General features: G+C 40.2%; 1 protein-coding gene across 2 annotated transcripts in view; it reads left to right on the top strand.

Moving 5' to 3' along the window:
- Window positions 1-18,273, top strand: part of EFNA5 (ephrin A5) — a 274,355-nt gene extending 256,082 nt beyond the window's left edge. The window contains exons 3-5 of one of the 2 annotated variants that reach the window (XM_024196610.3): window positions 11,341-11,406; window positions 11,812-11,892; window positions 18,026-18,273. In XM_024196610.3, the coding sequence (XP_024052378.1) occupies window positions 11,341-11,406; window positions 11,812-11,892; window positions 18,026-18,147 (269 nt within the window). In that variant the 3' untranslated portion in view covers window positions 18,148-18,273. The remainder of the gene's footprint in view (window positions 1-11,340; window positions 11,407-11,811; window positions 11,893-18,025) is intronic. The other variant, XM_024196611.3, reaches the window with a different exon arrangement.
- Window positions 18,274-21,959: the final 3,686 nt, after the last annotated feature.

Genomic DNA, 21,959 nt, shown 5'->3' with positions numbered 1-21,959 from the left:
CCCCCCCCCCCCCTGCGCTCGCCTAACTGCAGGGAAGGATTTCTTTTCAGCCACAGGCAAACAGCCCAGTAGGAACGGCCACCTCTGTCCCCTTAATTAAATTCCCGTATTTCAACCAGGTTACCATGAGCGATATCACTCTCCTGAGGATTACACAGCAAGATAAAGAACGGATGTTGCTTGAATGCCAGCAAACACCGGGACCATACGCTGCCAGGCTTTGTCAGGCAATGATACCAGATTACTTGCTGCAATCATGGCGTGGTCAAGTGTCCTACCATGGAGGATGGAATAAGGCTGCACTGCCCAGAAACCTTGTGGCAAGGCTTTTGGAGTACCTCCAGGAGAGTTTCATGGAGATGTCACTGGAGGATTTCCGCTCCATCCCCAGACACGTTAACAGACTTTTCCAGTAGCTGTACTGGCTGCGAATGCATCCCAAGTCCTCAGGGCAAAGTAATCATTAAAAACCCTTGCTTTTAAAACAAGTTTTATATTTTAAAAGGTAAACTCACCTGAGGTCCCTTCCATGGGGTCATGGTCTTGGATACAGGGTTGGGAGGGTACTTTAGTCAGGCTGAGAAAAAGATCCTGGCTGTTGGGGAGAACAGAGTGCTGGGTGCTCTCCGCAAGCTCGTCCTCCTACTCCTCTTCCCCCTCCGCAGAATCCTCAGGTGTAGCTGAGATTATCCACGGTCAGAGGTGGGGTAGTGGTGGCGGCCCCCCCTAGAATTGCATGCAGCTCGGCGTAGAAGCGGCATGTCCGCGGCTCTGACCCGGAGCGACCGTTTGCCTCCTTTGTTTTTTGATAGGCTTGTCTGAGCTCCTTGACTTTCACGCGGCACTGATCTGAGTCCCTATTGTGGCCTCTCTCCATCATGCCCTTGGAGATTTTTTCAAAAGTTTTGGGATTTCGTCTCTTTGAACGAAGTTCTGCTAGCACTGAATCCTCTCCCCATATAGCAATCAGATCCAGTACCTCCCGTACGGTCCATGCTGGTGCTCTTTTTCGATTATCGGCCTGCATGGTTACCTGTGCTGATGAGCTATCTGCAGTCACCTGTGCTCTCCACGCTGGGCAAACAGGAAATGAAATTCAAATGTTCGCGGGGCTTTTCCTGTCTACCTGGCCAGTGCATCCGAGTTCAGATTGCTGTCCAGAGCGGTCACAATGGTGCACTGTGGGATAGCTCCCGGAGGCCAATACCATCGAATTGCGGCCACACTACCCCTAATTCGAACTGACAAAATCGATTTTGGCGCTACTCCGCTCGTCGGGGTGGAGTACAGAAATCGATTTTAAGCGCCCTTTATTTCGAACTAAATGGCTCCGTTGTGTGGACGGGTGCACGGTTAATTCGAATTAACGCTGCTAAATCCGAATTAAAGTCGTAGTGTAGACCAGGCCTTGCATCCATTGTCTGCAATAAGACCTCACCACAGTCTGCAAACAGACAAAAAGAGCTCTTGCGTTTGTGAAGAAGACCTTGTAAAGCACAGCTGAACTGGGCTGTTGTAGCCAAGGTTGGGTCTGGGAGAACAGTTCAAATAGGGTTATCTTCATAGATGATATGTGTTGCCAGTTTATTGTTCTCCCGAAGGAGGTCTGACGGCAACAGACTGTGGTGCATTGGGATGATTTCGCATCTTCCCTACTCAAGTGAACTCTGTGTCTTGGGGCAGGAAATGGGGAGGTTGCAATATAATCCAATCCTGTTTGATGCTGAGTGCCGTCTGAAAGCCCTCAGCTCCCACTGACAGAAGGTGCTCTGCAACTTGAAGGATTGGGCTCTTGTGTGCTTTTAAGTTGTCCTGCAGTAAAATAAAACAAAAAAACAACTCTGACTGAAGTGCACTGGCAGGGCAGTTATCTAACAATAGAGAAGCCTTGGTATTAAATCACCCTGTAGAGCAGGTAAGAGGCCTTCTTGCGTGAAATCTAGGACTAGACCACACTAAATTCCTAATAGAGAAAATATTGGGCTAATGATCTAATTACAGTGGAAAGCCATAGTTTACATCCCTTACAATAGATAGTTTGACTTTAATTTCTTATATGAAACCTAATTTCAATCCATGCAGCTTTCAACCAGATCTGTAGGCTGCAGTGGATTAGAGCCTGCAAGATAAATTATATCCTTGCTGACCAAGCAGTGGAAATAGGACAGTTGGTTCACCAATAAGTGCTAATGCACAAACAGTAAATGCCTTTACTTTCTTCCAAGAACTCTCTCTAAAATAGAATTCATTCTTGCATACGTTTGGCAAGCCATTTCCATTTACTAGACTATTTTTAGGGGGAAATAGCCATTTATAATGTACAGCCTGATAATTCACTCTCTTACACCAATGCAAAGTGAGTGCAAACTGGGTATAAAAATCCAAATAGTAGCATTTTACATCCACTGTGCCATTTTGCACATGTAGATTAATGAGCCTTTCTCGCCATTGCTTTGTACTGTGTGTAGTCACTTATATTTGTGAAAAGTGAGTGCAAATTGCTACCACCCATTTAAGTGAGTGGAGAATTACGCTTTTAGTTGCATTTTGCACTTTGCACAGGTAGAAATGGCTACCCAGGGTGTGACGCAATGGATAATCTGATCCACTGTTTAAATTTGGTACCCTCTGATATTTTGTATTAAAAGAACCCTTCCCCCCACAGAAAACAATAGTTAGTACCCACAGTACCTCGTCTCATACTAATCTATAGGCTATATGAGAGGTTCTTTTATATTTTTTTTTTTTTCCCTTCTCACTGGTCCTCCTAAGACACAAAGGCATCATGACATGGTTTTTGACTTCCCCCAACAAAGTTAAAGCAAATGGAATCCTCCTGTCTGATGCTTTGAAACTTCAGAGTCCTCAGCTTGTGCTATACATTTTTTGTATGTGACCTGATCCTACCAATGATTAACATGGAGATAGGGTAGACTAAGTGAGATCAAATGTGCTAGTAAGTTTAGTCACCACGTATGGCTATGTAGCAAAACAATTTACTCAGGATGCATGCTTGATAAATCAGGTACCAAGAATGAGCAAGCAATAAATGGACAAAACTTTAAGTTTCCACGAGCAGAGCAATCAGATTTATATAATCACCGCAGAACTTGGCATTTAACTTTTGCATTGAAAATGGAGTCAAAGAGCATATCTGCATAAACATTTTTAAAGGAATCAACTCACAGATTGGTAGAGGCTGAGATTTCCCTAGGAAGAGAACATAGCTATTTTTTCTTATAGCTTGTAAAGTTTATCCTGAAAAGAAAAATCTGTAAATTCTTTTAAGAAGTCTCTTATTTTAGTTAATAAATTTATAAAACTCACTTCTTTTTACAACATAGCCCCCACTCTACACGCACACACACATAAAGCGGTGTTTTACTGATTCATTAAATTTCAGCAGACTATTTCAGTAGTACTGTTTATGCAAATTTGAAACTTTTTTCAATGTGCATTGTGAGAGGAATATTAATGTCTAATTCTGCATTTACCTGGCTAATTTACATATATTTGTGTTGTATGGTAAATCACATGAAAACCTACAGGGGAAAGGCTCAGCTCTGCTGACAACTAATAGGCTATCTTTTCTTTAGACTTGCACAAATTGAGAAATATAGCCTGTGGCAAACATAATGGAAAACTGCATTTTTAATGCTCCCACACATACTCATTTCTTTACAAAGAAGAAAGCAGATGACTATTCTTAAAAAATAAAACTTGCCAAAGCTCTCGGAGTGATACAGGGTACTGGAAACTAAATGCTCCTAGCTGCGGGAATTAAGATTTGAGGGTTATATAGGGTTATGTGGATATTGATTTTGACTAATGGGAGTGGTATTGTGCCTGATAGAGCTAAAGGAAAATCATAGCTACACATACTTTCCCCCCAAAGAGATTAACTATAAGTTACAGTACTAAGAGAGCATAAAGATTGCCTAACCTTGAGTTTCATATTTACCATGTTCTGCATAATTGCTGCATGTTCTCTCTTGGTACTTTTAAAGGTGATTACAGAAGATGCTGGTAACAACCCTTTTGACTGGGCTTAATGATGTCTGGGTGGCTACATCTGCCTTGTGGACAGCTTTTCTATTTAAAATTACAAGACATTTCAAGGTTTAGATTTCTGTCTCTCAGCAAGGAGAGACCTCTTGGTTGATATGATATTTCCGTTAGGTATTCATGGGTCAGACGCACTGTTCAGTTTCTGTGGTTTACTTCACATATATGCAGTTATTCTTTTGATGTCCGTAATGAACTGGGCTGTGGAATTCTAAATTGAACTATACAGAAGTTCGCACTACAACAAGATAGTCCAGGTAGACCATATTATCAAAACACAAGTGTTCAGATACAGGGAAAAAGAGATGAAATAACAGTTTTTTAAAAATGTAGTGGGAACAAATAGACTTGTCTCCAGCAATGTTTCATAGACAGCAGCTTATAATTATCTACCTTCAAGGAATATTCTAAGTGGATTTGTAATAGAAGCTTACAGAGTTGTAAGAGATCTTGTTGTTCCTAGTGCCTCCTCAGCATGGTATGACAGGCTTGAGAAGACTGTTGGAGGAGTGTCGTTCTATTTAAATAAGGAATACTTCTGTGTCACTGCCCTCCTGTTCTGAAAAGAAGGTGACTGAAATATGAGACTCTGCTTGTGTACTGAACAGTTTCAGTATCCTTTTGCTCTGCCTGCCTAATAGGGCCCATGGTGGACTGTGCATTGAATATTAAATATATTTGTAATGCAAAATACAGATTTAAACTGCAGTCATGAATTTTTTTGACATCAGGGGGTTCCCTGACTTGCATTTTTCTAAAAGTTGCAATGTTATAATTAGACAGCCAGTGATGAACTGTGAGGGAAGCAGTAGATACTGTTGATTACACATGAATGTCCGTAGATACTTTTGGATGGTAGAATTGTAGAGAAACTTCTAAATGATTGTAAATAGTGTACAGCTGAATTAGAAACAGAAACTCAAATAGGTAGGAGCTAAAGTGCTGCTACTTGTCTAAAGAAAGGAGTTAGCTTAGCCCCAGCTCTTGCTATACGTTTAGCTTATGGGAGTAACTATGAGTTATTTTTAAAGTTTCGAAATCCTGTTTTCTTAAAACTTTTCCCTTTGCTTTTAATTAAGACCGTTCTCTGACTTGCTGCAACTCACATAGGGGATTTGGGGAATTTAATGCACTGATTCAACCACAAATCTATTAGAAGAAATATTTTGGTGCCTGTTCTATTTGTTGTCGTTTTGTGACTTTACTGCAGGTCTAAAATAACTCTGATAAGATTACCTTGGCCAACTAGGATGTAAGCTGTCGTATTATATCTGTTACATGATTGTATCCACTAAATTGTATCCATTGTGTAATATGATCTGATTAAATTTCTCAGTTGGGGAATGGAAGTTGTTGTTTTTTTCTATTTAAGGCAGTATGAACACAAAGGGGTAGGAGTGTGTGTGTGGGAGGGTGTACATGTGTATTTACGTATGTAGATACACATAGGTAGTTTTAACTGTTTTCTTCAGAGACAATGATTTCAGTCATTGCCAAAGGAACTAACAGACTAACATTTCATTGTTTTGGGGGTGAAAAAGAAGGTATGGCTAGCAAACAGGAAATGTGTGCTGTATATTGTGGCTTGATTCTAGATTCTGAGAGTGTGGAATCTTTTCTCATTCCCTTAATTTTACTTATAAGCTATAAAAAATGACATCCAAAATGATACACACACGAGAGGTTTTCCCTCCCATTCTGTCATTCTGGGCTGTAATTTCATGTCCCATGTTGGATCTACTGCCATGGATATTTCTGTCTAGTGTAGCTGAAAGGAGGTAAAGTTAGTATTGTCAGCCTCAAGCATTCAAGAGTCAGTCCCCCCCGCCCCCAATCATGAGATTATTTTAGAAATTCAGAAATTAAGAAAACAAATGAACTAACCTTTTGGCTCTTTTTATGTGCCTTCTGACTTTGGGGTCTTTAGGATACACTTGCTTCTTGTTTTCAAGCTTTTCTCTGCAACCATGACAGGTAAAACATTATTTTTTTCAGTGAAAACAGATTGTGATGCAGCTGCTTGAGAGAAAAACACCAAATATTGTGTGAGTTGCAATAAAATCACAAGAGGTGGTAACAATGCAGAGTTCCTCTTTTTATTTTATTTTTTCTATCAGAACTCTTCTTGCTGACATTTACTGAAGTGACCAAACTCTCCCCATTTTCTCACCCTACATGGAGAGGAGAAGATACAACTTCTTCTGCTCTTTGTCAGAGATCCTTTCCCAAAGGATTCTTTTCCTTGTGCAATACAGTTTTCTTCATTTTCCCCCCTAGGAATTTTGCCATGTGGAATGGGGGGCATTGCTTAGGACAGATTTCATTTGCATCAGAGGCTTCTTGCTCTTGGGACTGGCCTCTATTTGTACATCTCTGATAGTACAAATAGAAAAGACCTATAGCAAGGCCTGAGAGATGAACTAGATTCTCTGCAGCCAAAGAGAACTGGTATTTCCCCAGGTACTGTCCAGACACAAGACTTTTTGTAGCAACATACAGTATCTAATTTCAATAGATTCTAGCAACAGGCAAATGGCATCTTTTCCTGAAGATATGCTATAGATTCCAACTGAAATAGGTTTCCCCTATAAAGGGGCTAGTTCACTCTCTCCTTTTGCAGAGTTCACAGATTCTGCTTATTTCATGATCATCCAGGAGTAAGCACAAGAGTCTCCTTGAAGTTTGCCCTGGTCTACCTCCTGTTTTTCCACCTTCCCTTGGAAAGGAAAAATGGCCAGGAAAATATACAAAGACCAGGCAGTGGTCATTCCAGTAGCACTTTGAGGACTATGGCTGTCCTATTCTCCTCAATTAGGTGTGGAAGTCAAACAATAGCTCCTTCCAAATATAGTAATCCTGGTGCAACAGGGTTAATCCTGATCACCAGTGCCTAGAGCTTTCCATCTGGAGCTTCAGAGATTAACTTCTTGGGTGTATTGAGGCATTCTGAAATTTTAAATTCATTGGGGTCCTAGCTGAAATACTATTCCTCCTGCCTTGCCCATGAAAGTTATCATAAAATCTGATTAGCAGTTTTCTTTGTAAGGAATTACAAAGCGCGTATTTAGACTTTAATCTCAGCAGTATGTGTGGTGCATCTTTGGTCACATTGGCAGTGTTTCTTTGTAGCTGTGATTCGCAATGCCTACTTCTAAGTCACCCTGAGGACTGAGGCCTTGGCTACACTTGCGAGTTACAGCGCTGTAAAACCGCCCACAGCGCTGTAACTCACTGACCGGCTACACTGGCAAGGCACGTACAGCGCTGTATCTCCCTGGGTACACCGCTGCAGGTACTCCACCTCCCCGAGAAGCATAAGAGATACAGCAGAGTGGCTACGACTCTCCCCTGTGAGTGTGTACCAGGAATCAACCTGCAGCGCTGTACTGATCACCTTGTCAAGTGGCCAATCCTCTCCATTGTTGTGACCGGCTGCAGGAATGCAGAAGTGCCGGTTTCAAAGCTCGTACCACAGAGAAAAAGCAAACAGTTTGCAGTTTGCTTTGAGTGAGTGAATGAATGAGCAGGGGGTCGGGAGTTCAGAACTTGCAACATAGAGTGCTGACATGCTCCAAAAAGCACTCTCTCTCCCTCCACACTCCCTGTCACACTCCACCCCACCCCACCCCTGTTTTGAAAAGCACGTTGCAGCCACGTGAATGCTGGGATAGCTGCCCATAATGCACCGCTCCCAACACAGCTGCAAATGTTGCAAGTGTGGCCACGCCATTGCGCTGGCAGCTGTCAGTGTGGACAGACTGCAGCGCTTTCCCTACTCAGCTGTACGAAGACAGGTTTACCTCACAGCGCTGTACAGCTGCAAGTGTAGCCAAGCCCTGAGGGTTATATGAAGCTAAAAACTCTCAATAAAGTTACTTTTAAACAGCAGGATGGGAGCCTATGCAACAACTCGACTAGTTACATTGAACTTCAGGGTGGTACCATGCATTTGCATTGGGAAACAGGTTACGTTTAGATCAGATATAGCTAGCAAGTGTTAACTAAACTCAACCTAAAAACTCTGACAGTGTTTCCTAGTCAAGACAAAGTCTGTGTTGTGCGTAATATTCACCATTCAGAAAGAGAGGATCCAGAGGCAGCCAATCATGTTACCATCTCAGCCCAGATGAAAGGATTAAGATAGATACCGAAAATCTTTGGGATTGAGTTTCATGAGATGAGCATGCAAACTATTTCAGAGTAAGAAGAAGGAAGCAGGTCTTGGAAGATGCAATGATACTGGCAGGCCTGCCGCAGTATGTGTAAAGAGGACAGATAATAGGAGTCACCTTAAGTCCCTCCTGTGAGTAATACATCTGGATCTAAAGTGTACACTAACTGGTCATTGGGTTTTGGGGGTTTCTTTTGTTTTTGCTTTCTTTAAGATGAAAAGAGAGAAGGAAGGGAAGAAATAAAAATTGATTGCAGTAGTCCAGTTTGGCAGGCAATTCTTAATTTCTCAGGAAGTCCAGAAAGATTACACTGTGTCCCTTAATCACCTTACTCTTGATAGTTCAGGCAGATTTGAGAGCAGGACAATAACTCAACTGAATGTTTTTCCTCCTGAGGTAATAAAACAGTATGGGGAATGAGGAGTATTATGCATTTGTTTTACTGTAAGCATACAAAATAAATGACTTCCTGGGGGGGGAGAGGAGGGAAGCTCTTACCTCATGTCTATCATCAAAGCGTGCATCTGTTCCTAGGAGGGGGAATTTAATGTAACTGTTACATTGTAGTCGTACTTTTATCATGGAAATATCAATCAGCTGGTGGTATAGAAAATTGTTTACCACACCTATATTACAATTTTTGAGGCTTTTCTGAGGAAGGAGGGCTAGATAGGATACCCCTTTTTTTCTTCCAAAGAACACAGACCATCAAATAATAATTGTCTCGGTAAGTTTTTGCTTCTAGCTGTGGCATTGCAGGTTATAGTCAACACTGGAGGTGTGTTCAAAGCATCACTTTTCTATTTTCCCAGATAAAATATTAATCCTATTTATCACAGGACTACTTTCATCACAGTTAGCAAACTGCTCTAATAAATAACAATAATCCATGCAATCTTGTTTATGAAACTGAATAACAGTTTCCAGACTTAAAATGTAAGGGCTACATTCTGCCTTTGATTACGTATATGTACCTTGCTGGATCATTTCTAAAATCATTTTCTACACAAGGTAGAACTGTTAAGTGGTGAATCAAGTATGTGTTGGCCTTTGCTTAGGCTAGCAGTGGAAATGGTTATATGTAGAATGGTATCACCATATCTATATTAGTAATGTAGGAATAGATATAGTTTTTTTTCTATAAATAATCCATGACTACGTATGTAGTCTAAGCAAAGTATTAACTGGTTGCATGTATACAGTCATGGGGCCATAGGAAGGACATAATTTCCTGGATGTAACCACAGAGTGCAAATATTGTGCCCTAAATAACACACCAGTTACTGTAAATGTCAGCAGAGGGAGTTTTTCTGAGTTTGATTTAGTGAGAGCCTACAGCAAAGCCAGCTGTTAGCACTTCTTAATGGCTTGTCATTGTGCACAAGAGGGGGAAAGCATCATTTCTCTATATTTTTGTCTTGTGATTAAGAGAAGGAGACAATCTCTCTTGCACTTGCCAACGGGCACAGAATCAGAGCACCAGTTCTGCTTAATTTCTTTCTTTTGTTTGCATGGTGAATTTGCTGGTTCTTCACACTGATGCCAGCCCAGAAGCAAGGAATCTAGGAGTGAGGAGAGGTTATTTTAAGTTAGTTCAGAGTGTTTCAAGTACACTGTTACCTCACAGAGAGTGTGTGAGTTTGTGTCTGTGTGGGTAAATCATTTTAGTTATCTGTCACACAGAGGAGGACACAGTTAATAAAAACAGATGAGACAGGAGTGAGAGACAGAGAACAAAATCACTTTTTCCCCAAAAAATCTTCTTGTAAACCAAGACAGCTCCCAATTGTTGTCATTTTCTGGAACACAGAACCACTTGCTATGAGCCAATACATAGCTCTTTAAATCACTGTGGATTCTGTGTATTGAAATAAAAATTCTTTGCAACACTATGGGCTATGCTTTCAGCTACAACCTCTTATATTTGGGGCCATAAAAAGTGCCCCAAAGTGTTTGCACATGAAGAATGTCCTGTATGAGTGGGGATTTCCATGCTGAATGCAGGTGACTTGACTCTCAGTTTACATGCACAGATACAGGTGTGCTTACAATTTTGTAGTTGCAAACATTTATGCAGGTGCCAAAGATCATTTGAAACTAGTAGAAAATTTACCTCAAGGGATCTATATTCTCCTCTTGTGGATGTGTAATTTACAGTACTCACCATGCATTTTAAGGACACACTAGTCCCTTAAATGACAGAAATGTGTGGAGCTGCATTTGTCATGGGGAAACAAGTAGACACTAACCATTGTCTTCCCCAAATTCTCTTTTGCACAGTATGAAATTTAGTATTATGGCCCTGTTATTAATTTCATATTTTTCTCTTTGGGTATTACCTGTATAATGACATAATTTGAATGGCAAGTAGGAGGTGGCTATTTTAGTTTAGTTGTATAGGATGGGGGGTGAAGTTTTGAGTAGATCCTGTGTATCACTGGCAAACAAGTTTTAGGAACATAAGCACTGTGTTACCTTAGTAAAGTCAGGTTATGTTAATTTTCTTCAGATAACTATTTTTTAAAAGTCATCCCCTACCATTTCATTTTGTGCTGGTCTGGTCCCCATTTTGTGGCACTAATCCTAAAACCGACCAATATCAAGACTAGCTTTTCCTTTTGTAAACTCAGGAGGATCCATTTAATTGTGAGTTTTGGAAAAATATTGTAGTGTGTCATTTTCCAAGGTAAGCACCTGGAGTACAAATAATGTTAAATAGGCTGTTGAGAACAAGGGTTGGGGAGATTGAAACTTTCAAAAATATCCTGTGCTTTGTTTCTCCCATTTTTTTAAAATAGGGACATAGAATCATAGAAGTGTAGGACTGGAAGGATCTCAGTAAGTCATCAAGTCTAGTCCCATGCACTCAAGGCAGGACTAAATAATAAATAGACCATTCCTGACAGGTGTTCGTTTAACATAGTCTGGCCTGCAATTCTCTTCATGCACTTGCATAGCCAGGATACCCGGGTACTTGACTTTTTTGTTCCTTTCTTTGTATGGCAGAGCTTGGAATAGCTATATTCTCCTCAGAAGATCTGGGATATTTGCCTTTAAGATAAAGAATAACTGTATTTTTTTCTCTCTTTCTCTTCTTTTACAGCTTCTGCAATCCCTGATAATGGAAGGAGGTCCTGTCTAAAGCTTAAAGTCTTTGTGCGGCCAGCAAGTAAGTTCTTTAGATCAAGCTTTAGAGGGTGGCTTTATAGCGCATGCTTTACTGTGTGGTCTGGTAAACAGCAATAAACCTTTTTGTTTTTTTTACTGTTAAATCTTGTGTGGTATTTGTTCTGTATAGCAACATTTGTGTTTCAGTTTTCATCATATTTTCTTATCATTCTTCATAAAGCTTTTTGTTTTATTACCTAGCAGTTGCTAACTTGTTGTTTCTTAAATTGTTGTACAAATGGACGACTATACTGGCATTTGGACAAGTGCCGCAGACTTTAAAATATAAATATATATAGATATATATTTTTAAAAAAATAGAGAGAAAAGATAGAAAAAAAAAGGAAAGGGGAGTTTAAGGGTGTCTCACTAACATATTTGGCTGTTATCTCTATTTTTGTTATAGACAGCTGTATGAAAACTATAGGTGTTCATGATCGTGTTTTCGATGTTAACGACAAAGTAGAAAATTCATTAGAACCAGCAGGTTAGTATGCTTAGAGAATCTCTTTTAACAAATGCGTCTATCCCTCTGGTGCTTCAGTACTTTTTTTCCTCTCTTTCTCTCTGCATGCTTTGCATGGTATAATTGCTCTGCTTTGGCTCATTTCTAGCAGTGCTAATATTGCTTATGGTATACCTCATACCTCCAGTATCCTTATGTAATGCATGGGAGACAAAATGTTGCTTTTTTGTGGCATATGGGTTAATAAAATGCAGTTCCCAAATTTAAAATCTCCAGTGAAGTGTCCAGAAGTCACTTTTTGTTCCATCTCACACCCCCAGCATGTTGACAAACCACTCTATCTACTAAATGGGTCCAGAGTTTAAGAAAGATAGCAAATGTCTGAACTGTAAATACTCTGGTTTCATGTGGTTTGTATGCACATTTAAAAGGAATTGGGTACTGCTTATTTAATACTAATGCATGACACAGGCATGTAACTGATAAAAGTTAGTGTTTTCCTAAATAATTCATTTGTACACTTAGTTAGGCAAAGTGTTGTTATAAATTTTCCCCATCTAGTTTTTACAAGAGAGTTGTAATCATGTCATCTTGCGGTCCACATACAAGAGCAAATATATTCTAAAATCTTGTGGCCTCTCTTTGTATCCAAGTGTTGTAGCCTTAAAAACAGAAAGAAAGGAAATATTTGGTGATATAAGCATTCTCCTTCTCTCCTCCCACCCAAGTGCAGAGTCAGCAATAAGTCAAATTAATGTCAGCCATGAAAATGTGTGTGTGTGTTTATATATGGTTCAGATCATGCACAGATTTAGACACATGCTTAACTTTAAGAAAATGACTAACCCCACTGACTTCAATGGGACTACACATGATCAAAATTAAGCATGTGTGTAAGGCTCTGGAGAATCAGGGCCTAGATGTGTATTGTATAGAGACATGCACACATAGTAATGCACTACTAATTGAAAATGGGTAATTAAACACACTATACAAAAAATTACACAGACACAATTTTTAATGCATAATTCAGGGAGCACACTACAAGAACCTTCTTTTTTAAGTTACTTGAAAAAGGAACTTCCCTTTGATATGAAGCAACAAATTAATTTTTCCTTGCTCCGTTTTGTACTGGATATGTTTGCTGATTCTTTCAGCTGAACTAGGTTATTAGGCAGCAAAATAAATAAGACTTTAAGAAATTTACCAGTCTGAATGATATGCCTGTGGACATACACTGTCTTTCATTATTTTTTACTCAAGAGGATGTTCACGGCTCTCTAAAATGTGTTGATTTTGGGAACCGACTAGATTCTCTAAACAAATGAGAATTTAAATGCATGCTGACTCCAAGCAATGTATTTTTGTCACAATGAATGTAGTAGTTTTACTCCTAGAAGAGACCATAAGGGCAATATCTCCCTAATTGTTCATAACCTAAGAATCTAGAAGCCCTATGTGTTTTCTTCAGATATGAAATGTAGTGAATACTGGCTAATTAATGCATACACCCTTTGTTAATGGTTTGCAGCAAAGACTTCAGTCTGGGTGAGACCAATAACAAAGAAGTGCTTTCAGTAAAGATAGCGGGTCACATTTTCAAAAGTGCTGAGCACCTGCAGCTCCCATTGACTCTGTAGCACCTACTTAGCACAGTAACAGAAGCAAATCATTAGAAGACATCAGGCAATGGGGAGACTAAACCACATGGTGGGCATCCTGCAGACAGAGATGAAGTGGAGTGGTGCCACAAGGAAGAAAGATGGGCTTAATAAGAAGTTTATATTTAGAACACATCAGTTGCCAAAAAACTCCCACACCCAAGAGCATTGCATATTCACAAAATTATTTGAGCTAATCTCCATTTGATAATTAACCATTCCTGGATCTGACCGTTGCTGACGTGCTTCTTTATTATTAGGATGTAAGACAGTGGATCTTGTGGCATGCTGTCTGCACTATGTACTAATTTACCTGTCCTTGGAATGCATTTGTCTGTTTTCTGTCTTCTCACATTGTCCGCCACCATATTCTGTCAACAAAGGACACAAGGGTTGGGGCAGGTCAGGGGCACGTTGTACAGTTGCCAATCATTCTAGCTAGAAATCATTCTTGTAAAAATTGGGCACTTATGTGATGACCTTCCTGGTTTCAAACAGTGTTTATTCATAATCAGGAAATGGCAGGAAACTGACAAGTGAAAAGTTACTTCTTAATTACAGAATTTGGGTTTATAGCCATAAAACCCCATAAAAACTTCAGAAGCCATGAAATGTATCAAATTCAAAAAGGCAAAGTTAAAATAAATTCTTCCCTCAAATGAAATTGTGGCTGTGCATTTCAGGCCAGAATTAGGCCCCCAGGGTATAATTTAAAGTGATGGTATCTAGAAAATTCATATTTAAGACAGTTGTACTAAAGTGTGGTCTGTTTTCATTTCCTATCTTCTACGATGGTAGTGACATTCTAGTTTTTATTAGAGAGGTCCTAGTTTAACTTTGCTTTTTGTTAAAATAAGCCAAACCTTTCCCCTAAGTATTTAAGATTGTTCAAGGTTTTAACTGCACAAATGCAATTAATAATAATATTTATAAAGCAATATAGGAACCAAAGATAAAAAGTGTGCTCTACTGTACAAGTGCAAAGAGACCTTGGGATCATCTTGCCAAAAAGCCCAGATTCTACTTTGAAACCCTTAATTTGTACCCCATAATGTTACATGAAAAAAGCAGTTCTACTTTGAAAAGCAGCTTTATAAAAATGGCATCATAGGGTCCTTCAACTATTAGGTCTCAGTGATTTCCAAACCAGATTTGTTCATTTACAAGTAAAAAGGATTTGGTTTTTGTTTTGTTTTGTTTTAACCAAATTGCCAGTGCTGCAGTCACCATGGGATCTGTAACTCAAGCTGCCATTTGTATAATCACCACTCACAAATTCTGCCTTTATTTACACCAGGGCAGCCCTGTTGCCTTTAGTGCTGTTTCAGGGGTGTGATTGAGGCCAGAATTTCATGAGTGAGGGTTGTACAGGGAATTATAGGCGGCCCAGGAAATGGAACTTAGTTTGCAATTTTATTGATGATACGTGAGATAGAAGAGAATCGATTTCATTCCCTCAGGAGTTTTGGTTTGACAGTAGTGAGTAAACTTTTCCTCTAAATTGAGCAGATAGGGACTCTGAATATACACTGGGAGCAGATCTGATGATTAGGAAGATGCCATTCTTACACAGAAATTTTTCAGAATATTTTTTCAATGAAAGACTGTTTTAAGAAATCTTCCATTCATAAAGTAACAGCGTGAAACACGTAAGTTTGTAAATCAGAAGTAAAAATTGTGACATCGCTTTTGGGCCATATGCCCTTCTGACCCAGTTATCTGGAACTAGTGAAGTTCTTTAACTATCTGTTACAGTTACATACTGTAATTTGTAAGGTGCTTTGAAATGAAAGACGCTGGATGAAAGATACTGTGGGCCTGATTCAGAACCCATTTAAGTCAATGAGAGCTTTTCCCGTGTATAAACGGTAGGTAGTTTAGTCCACTCCTGAAGTCATTACTCTGACATGCCTACCATTGACTTTAGTGGTACTTTCATTTGAATGAAAGACTGTGTTTGTCCCATTATAATGTAACATAAATAATATAATACAATATTTTTCTTTGAATATCAGTTACTCTGCATGCTTAGTACCTGCTTTTCATAGTTATACCTTGAAACAAAACTGAAAACATGTCATGATAAACTTGAGACTGTTCCATTGGCAATTTGTCCTGTAGTCAAACCTTTGATAGATTGCTAGTCAAAGTTACTATACAGATTCCAGTGATTTCAGATTGGGTCTGAAGAGCCTATGGACCCAAAATCGTACTTCCTTTATATTTTAATATTCTGTGCACTTGCATGTTGGGTGCCATTACAATGCAAATAGGGGTTTCTTTAAAACTGCTTTTAAACTAACATTAAGGGGTACACTTTCAAAACAGTGTGGCATTTTTAGCACTACTTCCCCCACCAGTGTCACTAAGGAGAGTTGCGCAGCTCACATCGTACACAATCCTGGCAATATAATTTGTATACATAGGAATTACTTGACTCACCATGGAAATGCAGACACATCTTGCACAAAATGCAGCAGTTGTTTATTACACTAAGTTGTAAGTGGCTGTGAATTTTCCTGTAAAACTCTTTTAGTTAGGGTGGATCAGAAGAAACGTCTCAAGTTATCAGTACATTTTTTAGACCGCTTTTATCCCCAGCTTAAGAGAGATGAAAATTAAAATATCCAAGTTCAATAACTTAACCTCTGAGATACATACTTGTGTGATGGAAATGGTAAAATGACCCACAACTACAGGTATATCAAAGATAGTTTAATGTGATCTGTGTACAGTTTCTTTAAAATGTCTTATTGTGTTAATAAGAAATTTTGTCAGAAATTTAAAAGCTTATAAACAGAGAAAAAATGTTCTGCCCATTATGTTCTACTACTAACATACATGCACTTTGCAATATTTTTTTCCAGTGATGCTGGCTGATTTACATTAGTTTTAGATTTAGCAGAGGATATGAGTAATCTGTTATACACAATAGATAGTAAATAACTATTTATGAAGAGTTATCAAGTTTTGCATGTTTTCTCTTTCAGATCAGTGATTGTAACCTGTTAGCATTTTTTCTTGTATTCATACTTCTGGGGGGGGGGGGAATTACAGAGCCTCTTGCCACATTCCTTGTGCACCCCAAATTCCAGTTGACTGTACTGGAAGTTTTGCACATGGAGTGGACTCATAGGCCAACATTCCAAACTTAGAAGTCTGAAGGTAGACTCCTAAATCTATACTTAGGTAGCTAAGTAAGGGATCTGATCTTCAAATGGCTAAGCACCTGCAACTCCCACTGAAGAATCTTTGAAAATCAGGCACTCTTATTTAGCTGTGTAAATATGGATTTAGGTGACTAACATTAGATACCCAAGTTTTCACAGATTCTAAGACCAGGAGGAACCATTGTGATCATCTAGTCCAGGGGTGGGCAAACTTTTTGGCTTGAGGGCTACATCTGGGAATAGAAATTGTATGGCAGGCCATGAAGGCTCACAAAATTGGGGTTGGGGTGTGGAAGAGGGTGGAGGCTCTGGTTGGGGGTGCGGGCTCCGGGGTGGGGCTAGAAATGAGGAGTTCAGGGTGCGGGAGAGGACTCCAGGCTGGGGCGGGGGAGTGAGGTGCAGGGGAGTGAGGACTCCAGCTAGTGGTGCAGGCTCTGGGGTGGGGCTGGAGATGAGGGGTTTGAGGTGCAGGAGGGTGCTCCAGGCTGGGATCGAGGGGTTCGGAGGGCAGGAGGGGGATCAGAGCAGGGGCAGGGGGTTGGGGCGTGGGGAGAGGTTCAGGGGTGCATGCTCCAGGCAGCGCTTACCTCAAGCAGCTCCTGGAAGCAGCGGCATGTCTCTTCTCCAGCTCCTACATGGAGCCACGGCTAGGCGGCTCTGCATGCTGCCCCGTCCGTGGACACTGCCCCTACATCTCCCATTGGCTGCAGTTCCTAGCCAATGGGACCTGCAGGGGCAGTGCTTGGGGCGGGGGAAGCGTGCAGAGCGGAGCTCCCTGGCTTCCCCTACACATAGGAGCCAGAGGGGGGCCATGCCACTGCTTCCAGGAGCTGTGTGGAGCAGCCCCCGACCCTGTGCCCCGGTTGGAGCGCCAGAGCACCGGAGTTGGGTAAGCTCCAGACCCTGCTCCCCAGCGGGAGCTTGAGGGCCAGCTTAAAACGGGCTGGTGGGCCAGATCCGGCCTGTGGGCCGTACTTTGCCCACCCCTGATCTAGTCAGACCTCCTGCAAATGTGAACCATACTGTTTTATTTTAGGGGCAACACTGCATTCCTTATCCTGGCAAAACCACCAAGGCCCTCATTTTTGCTCCCATTGGCTTGAGTGGGAGTCTTGCCAGAAAAAGGAATAAGCAAGGAATGCAGGATTTGGTCCCAAGTTTGTTACATAATGAGTTATTACACGCTCATGGAAGTCAATGCTAGTACAAGGTTCACTGCCCTACTTCACAGAGGGTACTGAAATCTACTTGCGGCAGACTGCTGAAAGAGAGCTTATTAAGGATGCAAAACCTCATCGGAATGTATGCTTTCTGTTTGAACAGATGATACCGTACATGAGTCAGCCGAGCCATCCCGCGGTGAGAATGCAGCACAGACACCGAGGATATCCAGCCAGCTTTTGGCAACCCTACTGTTCCTCCTGGCGATGCTTTTGACATTATAGCACAGTATATTCCAGTAACCTGTCACAGAAAACATCAGGATCTTGGAACATCAAAGATCCACCTAACTGCTCCTCCCAAAAAGGGACTTTATATTGGTTTTGCAGATGTCAAATTTTTTTGGGGGGGGGGGTTTGTTTGTTGGTTTGTTTTTCTTTCAGCCTGAACTATGAGCAAGAATTTGAAGGGAATAACTAGTTTCAGTTCCCAACCTTCCCCATGACTTTCCTTGACCCCTCCAAAAATCAAAGGACTCAAAGTGAAAATGCCAAATTATAACAGTGATACTAGTGATTCTTATTTTCCTCTTCATTCTCCTTTAAGAAGTCACCTCCACTAGCTCTCTGTGTCATCTGTATATGGATACGGAAGAATAGTGGCAGATGCAGTCAGTGAAGGATAAGGAACCTGAATGGAAGCCCAGGAGGGTTTTACTCTCCAATACAATATTTATGCCTTCTCGTTCAGTACTGTAAGATGATCATGCAAGGCATCATGTCACCATGTCAGGACTGGAGGGGAAATATTAAGAACAGATATAACACTATTTTCTGTAGGAGTTTCTAAATGAACAGGCTTCTAAAAGGAAGAGACACTGTTTCTTATAAAACTGTCCTGAAACATCATTGACAGTAAAAACCTGTGCTCCATAATAGAAGCTCTGTCTTTAGAAAAAAAATATTAATATTTAGGAATTTAGCACACAGCAAGCAAGGTCAGATTTAGGAAACTTAGCTGGGGGTCCGAGTGCCTCTGTTATTTCCATTTAAGTGGGTAGTGCACACCAGATTATTTTCTTTCAAAACAGATCACCATGGTGCTACAATTTTTTTTTCTTGAAATGCAAAGAGGCATTTTTTTGTGACTAAAGTGACCTTCCCCAGGGCTGACTTAGTAGCTGGTAGCCTTGTATGCAGCTCTGGGTGACAATATGTTCTAAGGAGAGGACTTCAGTGGCCAGAGGAAACATGTTTTGGACACGGGATATCCAGTGTGTTCTTGATTTGTCTCCCCTGCAAGTTCCACCATCATGGGAATAAAAAAAGCCAGAAGAAGCCAGGACAGCCAATCGGCATTGTTTGGTGGGGGTAAGGGGGGGGATAAGAAAAGTGTTTGAAAGTAAGGAATACAAATTGAAGTGTTGACTTTATATCTTTTCCCGTTCCAACACAGTTTGAACAGTAGAGGAAATATGTTTATCAGCAGGAGATAAACCAGATGGGCTCCCAAAGACTTAAACAAAATATTTTTTTAAAAATCCACTAGAATAGAAAATACATTATTTAGATATACTTTATGCTGAGAGTGAGTATATATGCTTGTCCTATTTAAACGTGAGAAAAGTGGTAACCCTTGATGCAATTAGGAATATGGGAACTGTTTTGTTTGATGGAATTGTGGGGTGACCCTGTTTAAGGAATCTGAGCATGGCCAAGAAAGGACTTGAGAAGTCATTCACCAGGAAATGCAAGCCTTGGGGTTTCTATTGGCGAGGCTGCCATGATCTTTGAAATCTGAAATATAGTCAGGGAAATGTGTCAAGCCAATATCAAAACAAAGCCTTTCAAACAAAAACTGATGATTATGATTATGTTGAATGTGAAAAAAATGGAACCCATTCCAACAAAAAATGGAATTTTATGTATTAGTTTTACAGAAAAAAGATAGTTAAAAATGAATAGGGGTAGGTAATGGGCTGCATTTTGTGAATATGATAATAAATTAAATTACATTAAAAAGAGCTGCTTCCTAGAATTTTGAACAGTCCATGATCCAAAAAAGCGAAAAGGAAGTTGTACACATGTTAAACTAAAATCTGGGGTTGCCTGATACTATACAGTATGGATATTGATGCAGAAGCTGCCCTTGAGATAGAATCAAGGAAATTTCTACTAATATCGAACACACACACAATGAAAAACCACAGTCTAGACACTGAAAAAAAATCACCATTTCATTACAATATAGTCAGTAAATTTCTCTTTCTCCAGTATGGATAGTTGGTGCACATGCTAATGTTTCCTTCAGCTAAGAATTACAGAACTTTGGGGGAGGTGGGCTTAAGGATAAAAAACACCTTATAATAGACAGAGAAAAGATAATATTGCTAGGTAAGCATATTTAAAAGGATTCAAATTGGTTGCACTTAGTCATACTTATATTGATAGTGCTGATTTTATTTTAGAAGTGGTGAATTTCATTGTGTTCTATCATTTGTCTATCAATGACAATGGACTCTCACAACCATAGGTTAGTTTGACTTCTATATTGGGAAGGGGCAGCTCCAGTAAGGACAATGGGAGGAGGAGGGGGGCAAATTCCATGCCTGCCCAAGGCTTGCAGTTTGGGGGGGGGGGCAATGCCCCCATCTCCTCCAAATTATGCCCATGCTCAAAAACCCACACTTATCAAGAGCAAACGTTTTTTCACTAGTGTTTTCCACAGTGAAATTCAATCCTTTATTTTACCACTTTGCCAGCGCTAACTAAATTAATAATAGCAAGACTATCACCGCTAATCGACAGACTACTACACTACATAGAATAATATAACTGTGAATTGCAAGCTTACTGGACATCAGCTTGGATACTTGATGGCATCAGGTAATCCCAGTCATATCAAGTAAGCAAGACCTGCAAACCATTGAATCTTTGGTGTTTGTTGTGCTGAGTTACAAAACTCTGGAAGCTTTGAAGGATGTTGGTGCAAGTTTAAGCAGCTCCCCCCCCCACACACACACACAAACACCCTGTGAAGTCTGAGGGACTAACTAATTCTGCAACAGACATCTCTCAGCCCAGATAGTTCACCCCCGTGACCTGCACTCCTGGTTGCCAAGGGCTTTGCAACGTGAAGCAGGGAAATAAGGATCAGTCTGTTTAGTGGATACTATGTATCCTTTAATAGACAAGGTAACATTTCGTGTTAGTTTAGAATATTGTTTTGTACTGTACTTTCTTGGATGGCAAAGGAAAGACAAGTAAAACTTTAAAAAATGCTATGTTCTTTAAATTCTGTATTTAGCAACCTCTGTTGTATATAGTGTTTGATAATAAAGTATTAATTTGATTCTTATGTCTTTTGTAAGTGAGAACAATAGACTTTCCGGATATTAAAAACATGCATTGATTATAAGACAGAGCTTTGAAGCATCAAGTGTAATCATGGCTGAGAACTGAGTTATAAGGGGCCATGACACTGCATCATACAGGACTCATCTGTGAAAACTGTTCACCTGATCTCAAGACTTCACAATGTCAAGACCTGGAACAACATGACTTTTGATGATCAATGTTTTGTCCTCAGTGTTTAAAGGTCTGATGTTACAGCGTGTGGTTTTTTTGTGTTCGTTTTTTGTTTTGTTTTGGGTTTTTTAACATGTTGGTTTCTAAAAGGCTTTGGGGATTGAACAACCCTTCTATTCCTTTGTTTTCTTTATCCTTTGTTGTTTTCTGTTTTCCTTCCTCTCCCTTCATGGATAGTTTTTTTTCCCCCAGAGGGATCTTGCCAGTATCATGTGTGACATGTGCATGGACTTGATTCCAAAACAACAAGCAACAGACTTGGGAGGGTCAAACGTGGATTATTTCCTTTCCTGTATATTTGTGGAAGGAAAGGGATTGTATTTGTACCTGTTGATTTTTCCTAGAAACTGAACTTTATCTATTGCCTCAAGAGAGCAAGTGTTCTTTCAGTTTCAGAAAATCAGAAAATAATTTAACTTTTCCCCTCCATTCATCCATCCACTCAGATTTGTGCTCACCAGTTTTACTTTACAACTCCCCACTTTACTCCCCTCCCCCTCCTTTTAATT

This window comes from Terrapene carolina, unplaced genomic scaffold (assembly GCF_002925995.2).
Source record: "Terrapene carolina triunguis isolate 2854851 unplaced genomic scaffold, T_m_triunguis-2.0 Scaffold69, whole genome shotgun sequence".
In the NCBI taxonomy this organism is placed as follows: domain Eukaryota; kingdom Metazoa; phylum Chordata; order Testudines; family Emydidae; genus Terrapene; species Terrapene triunguis.
The sequence above is the reverse complement of the archived record's forward strand: the minus strand, read 5'-3'. Positions and strand labels throughout refer to the sequence as shown.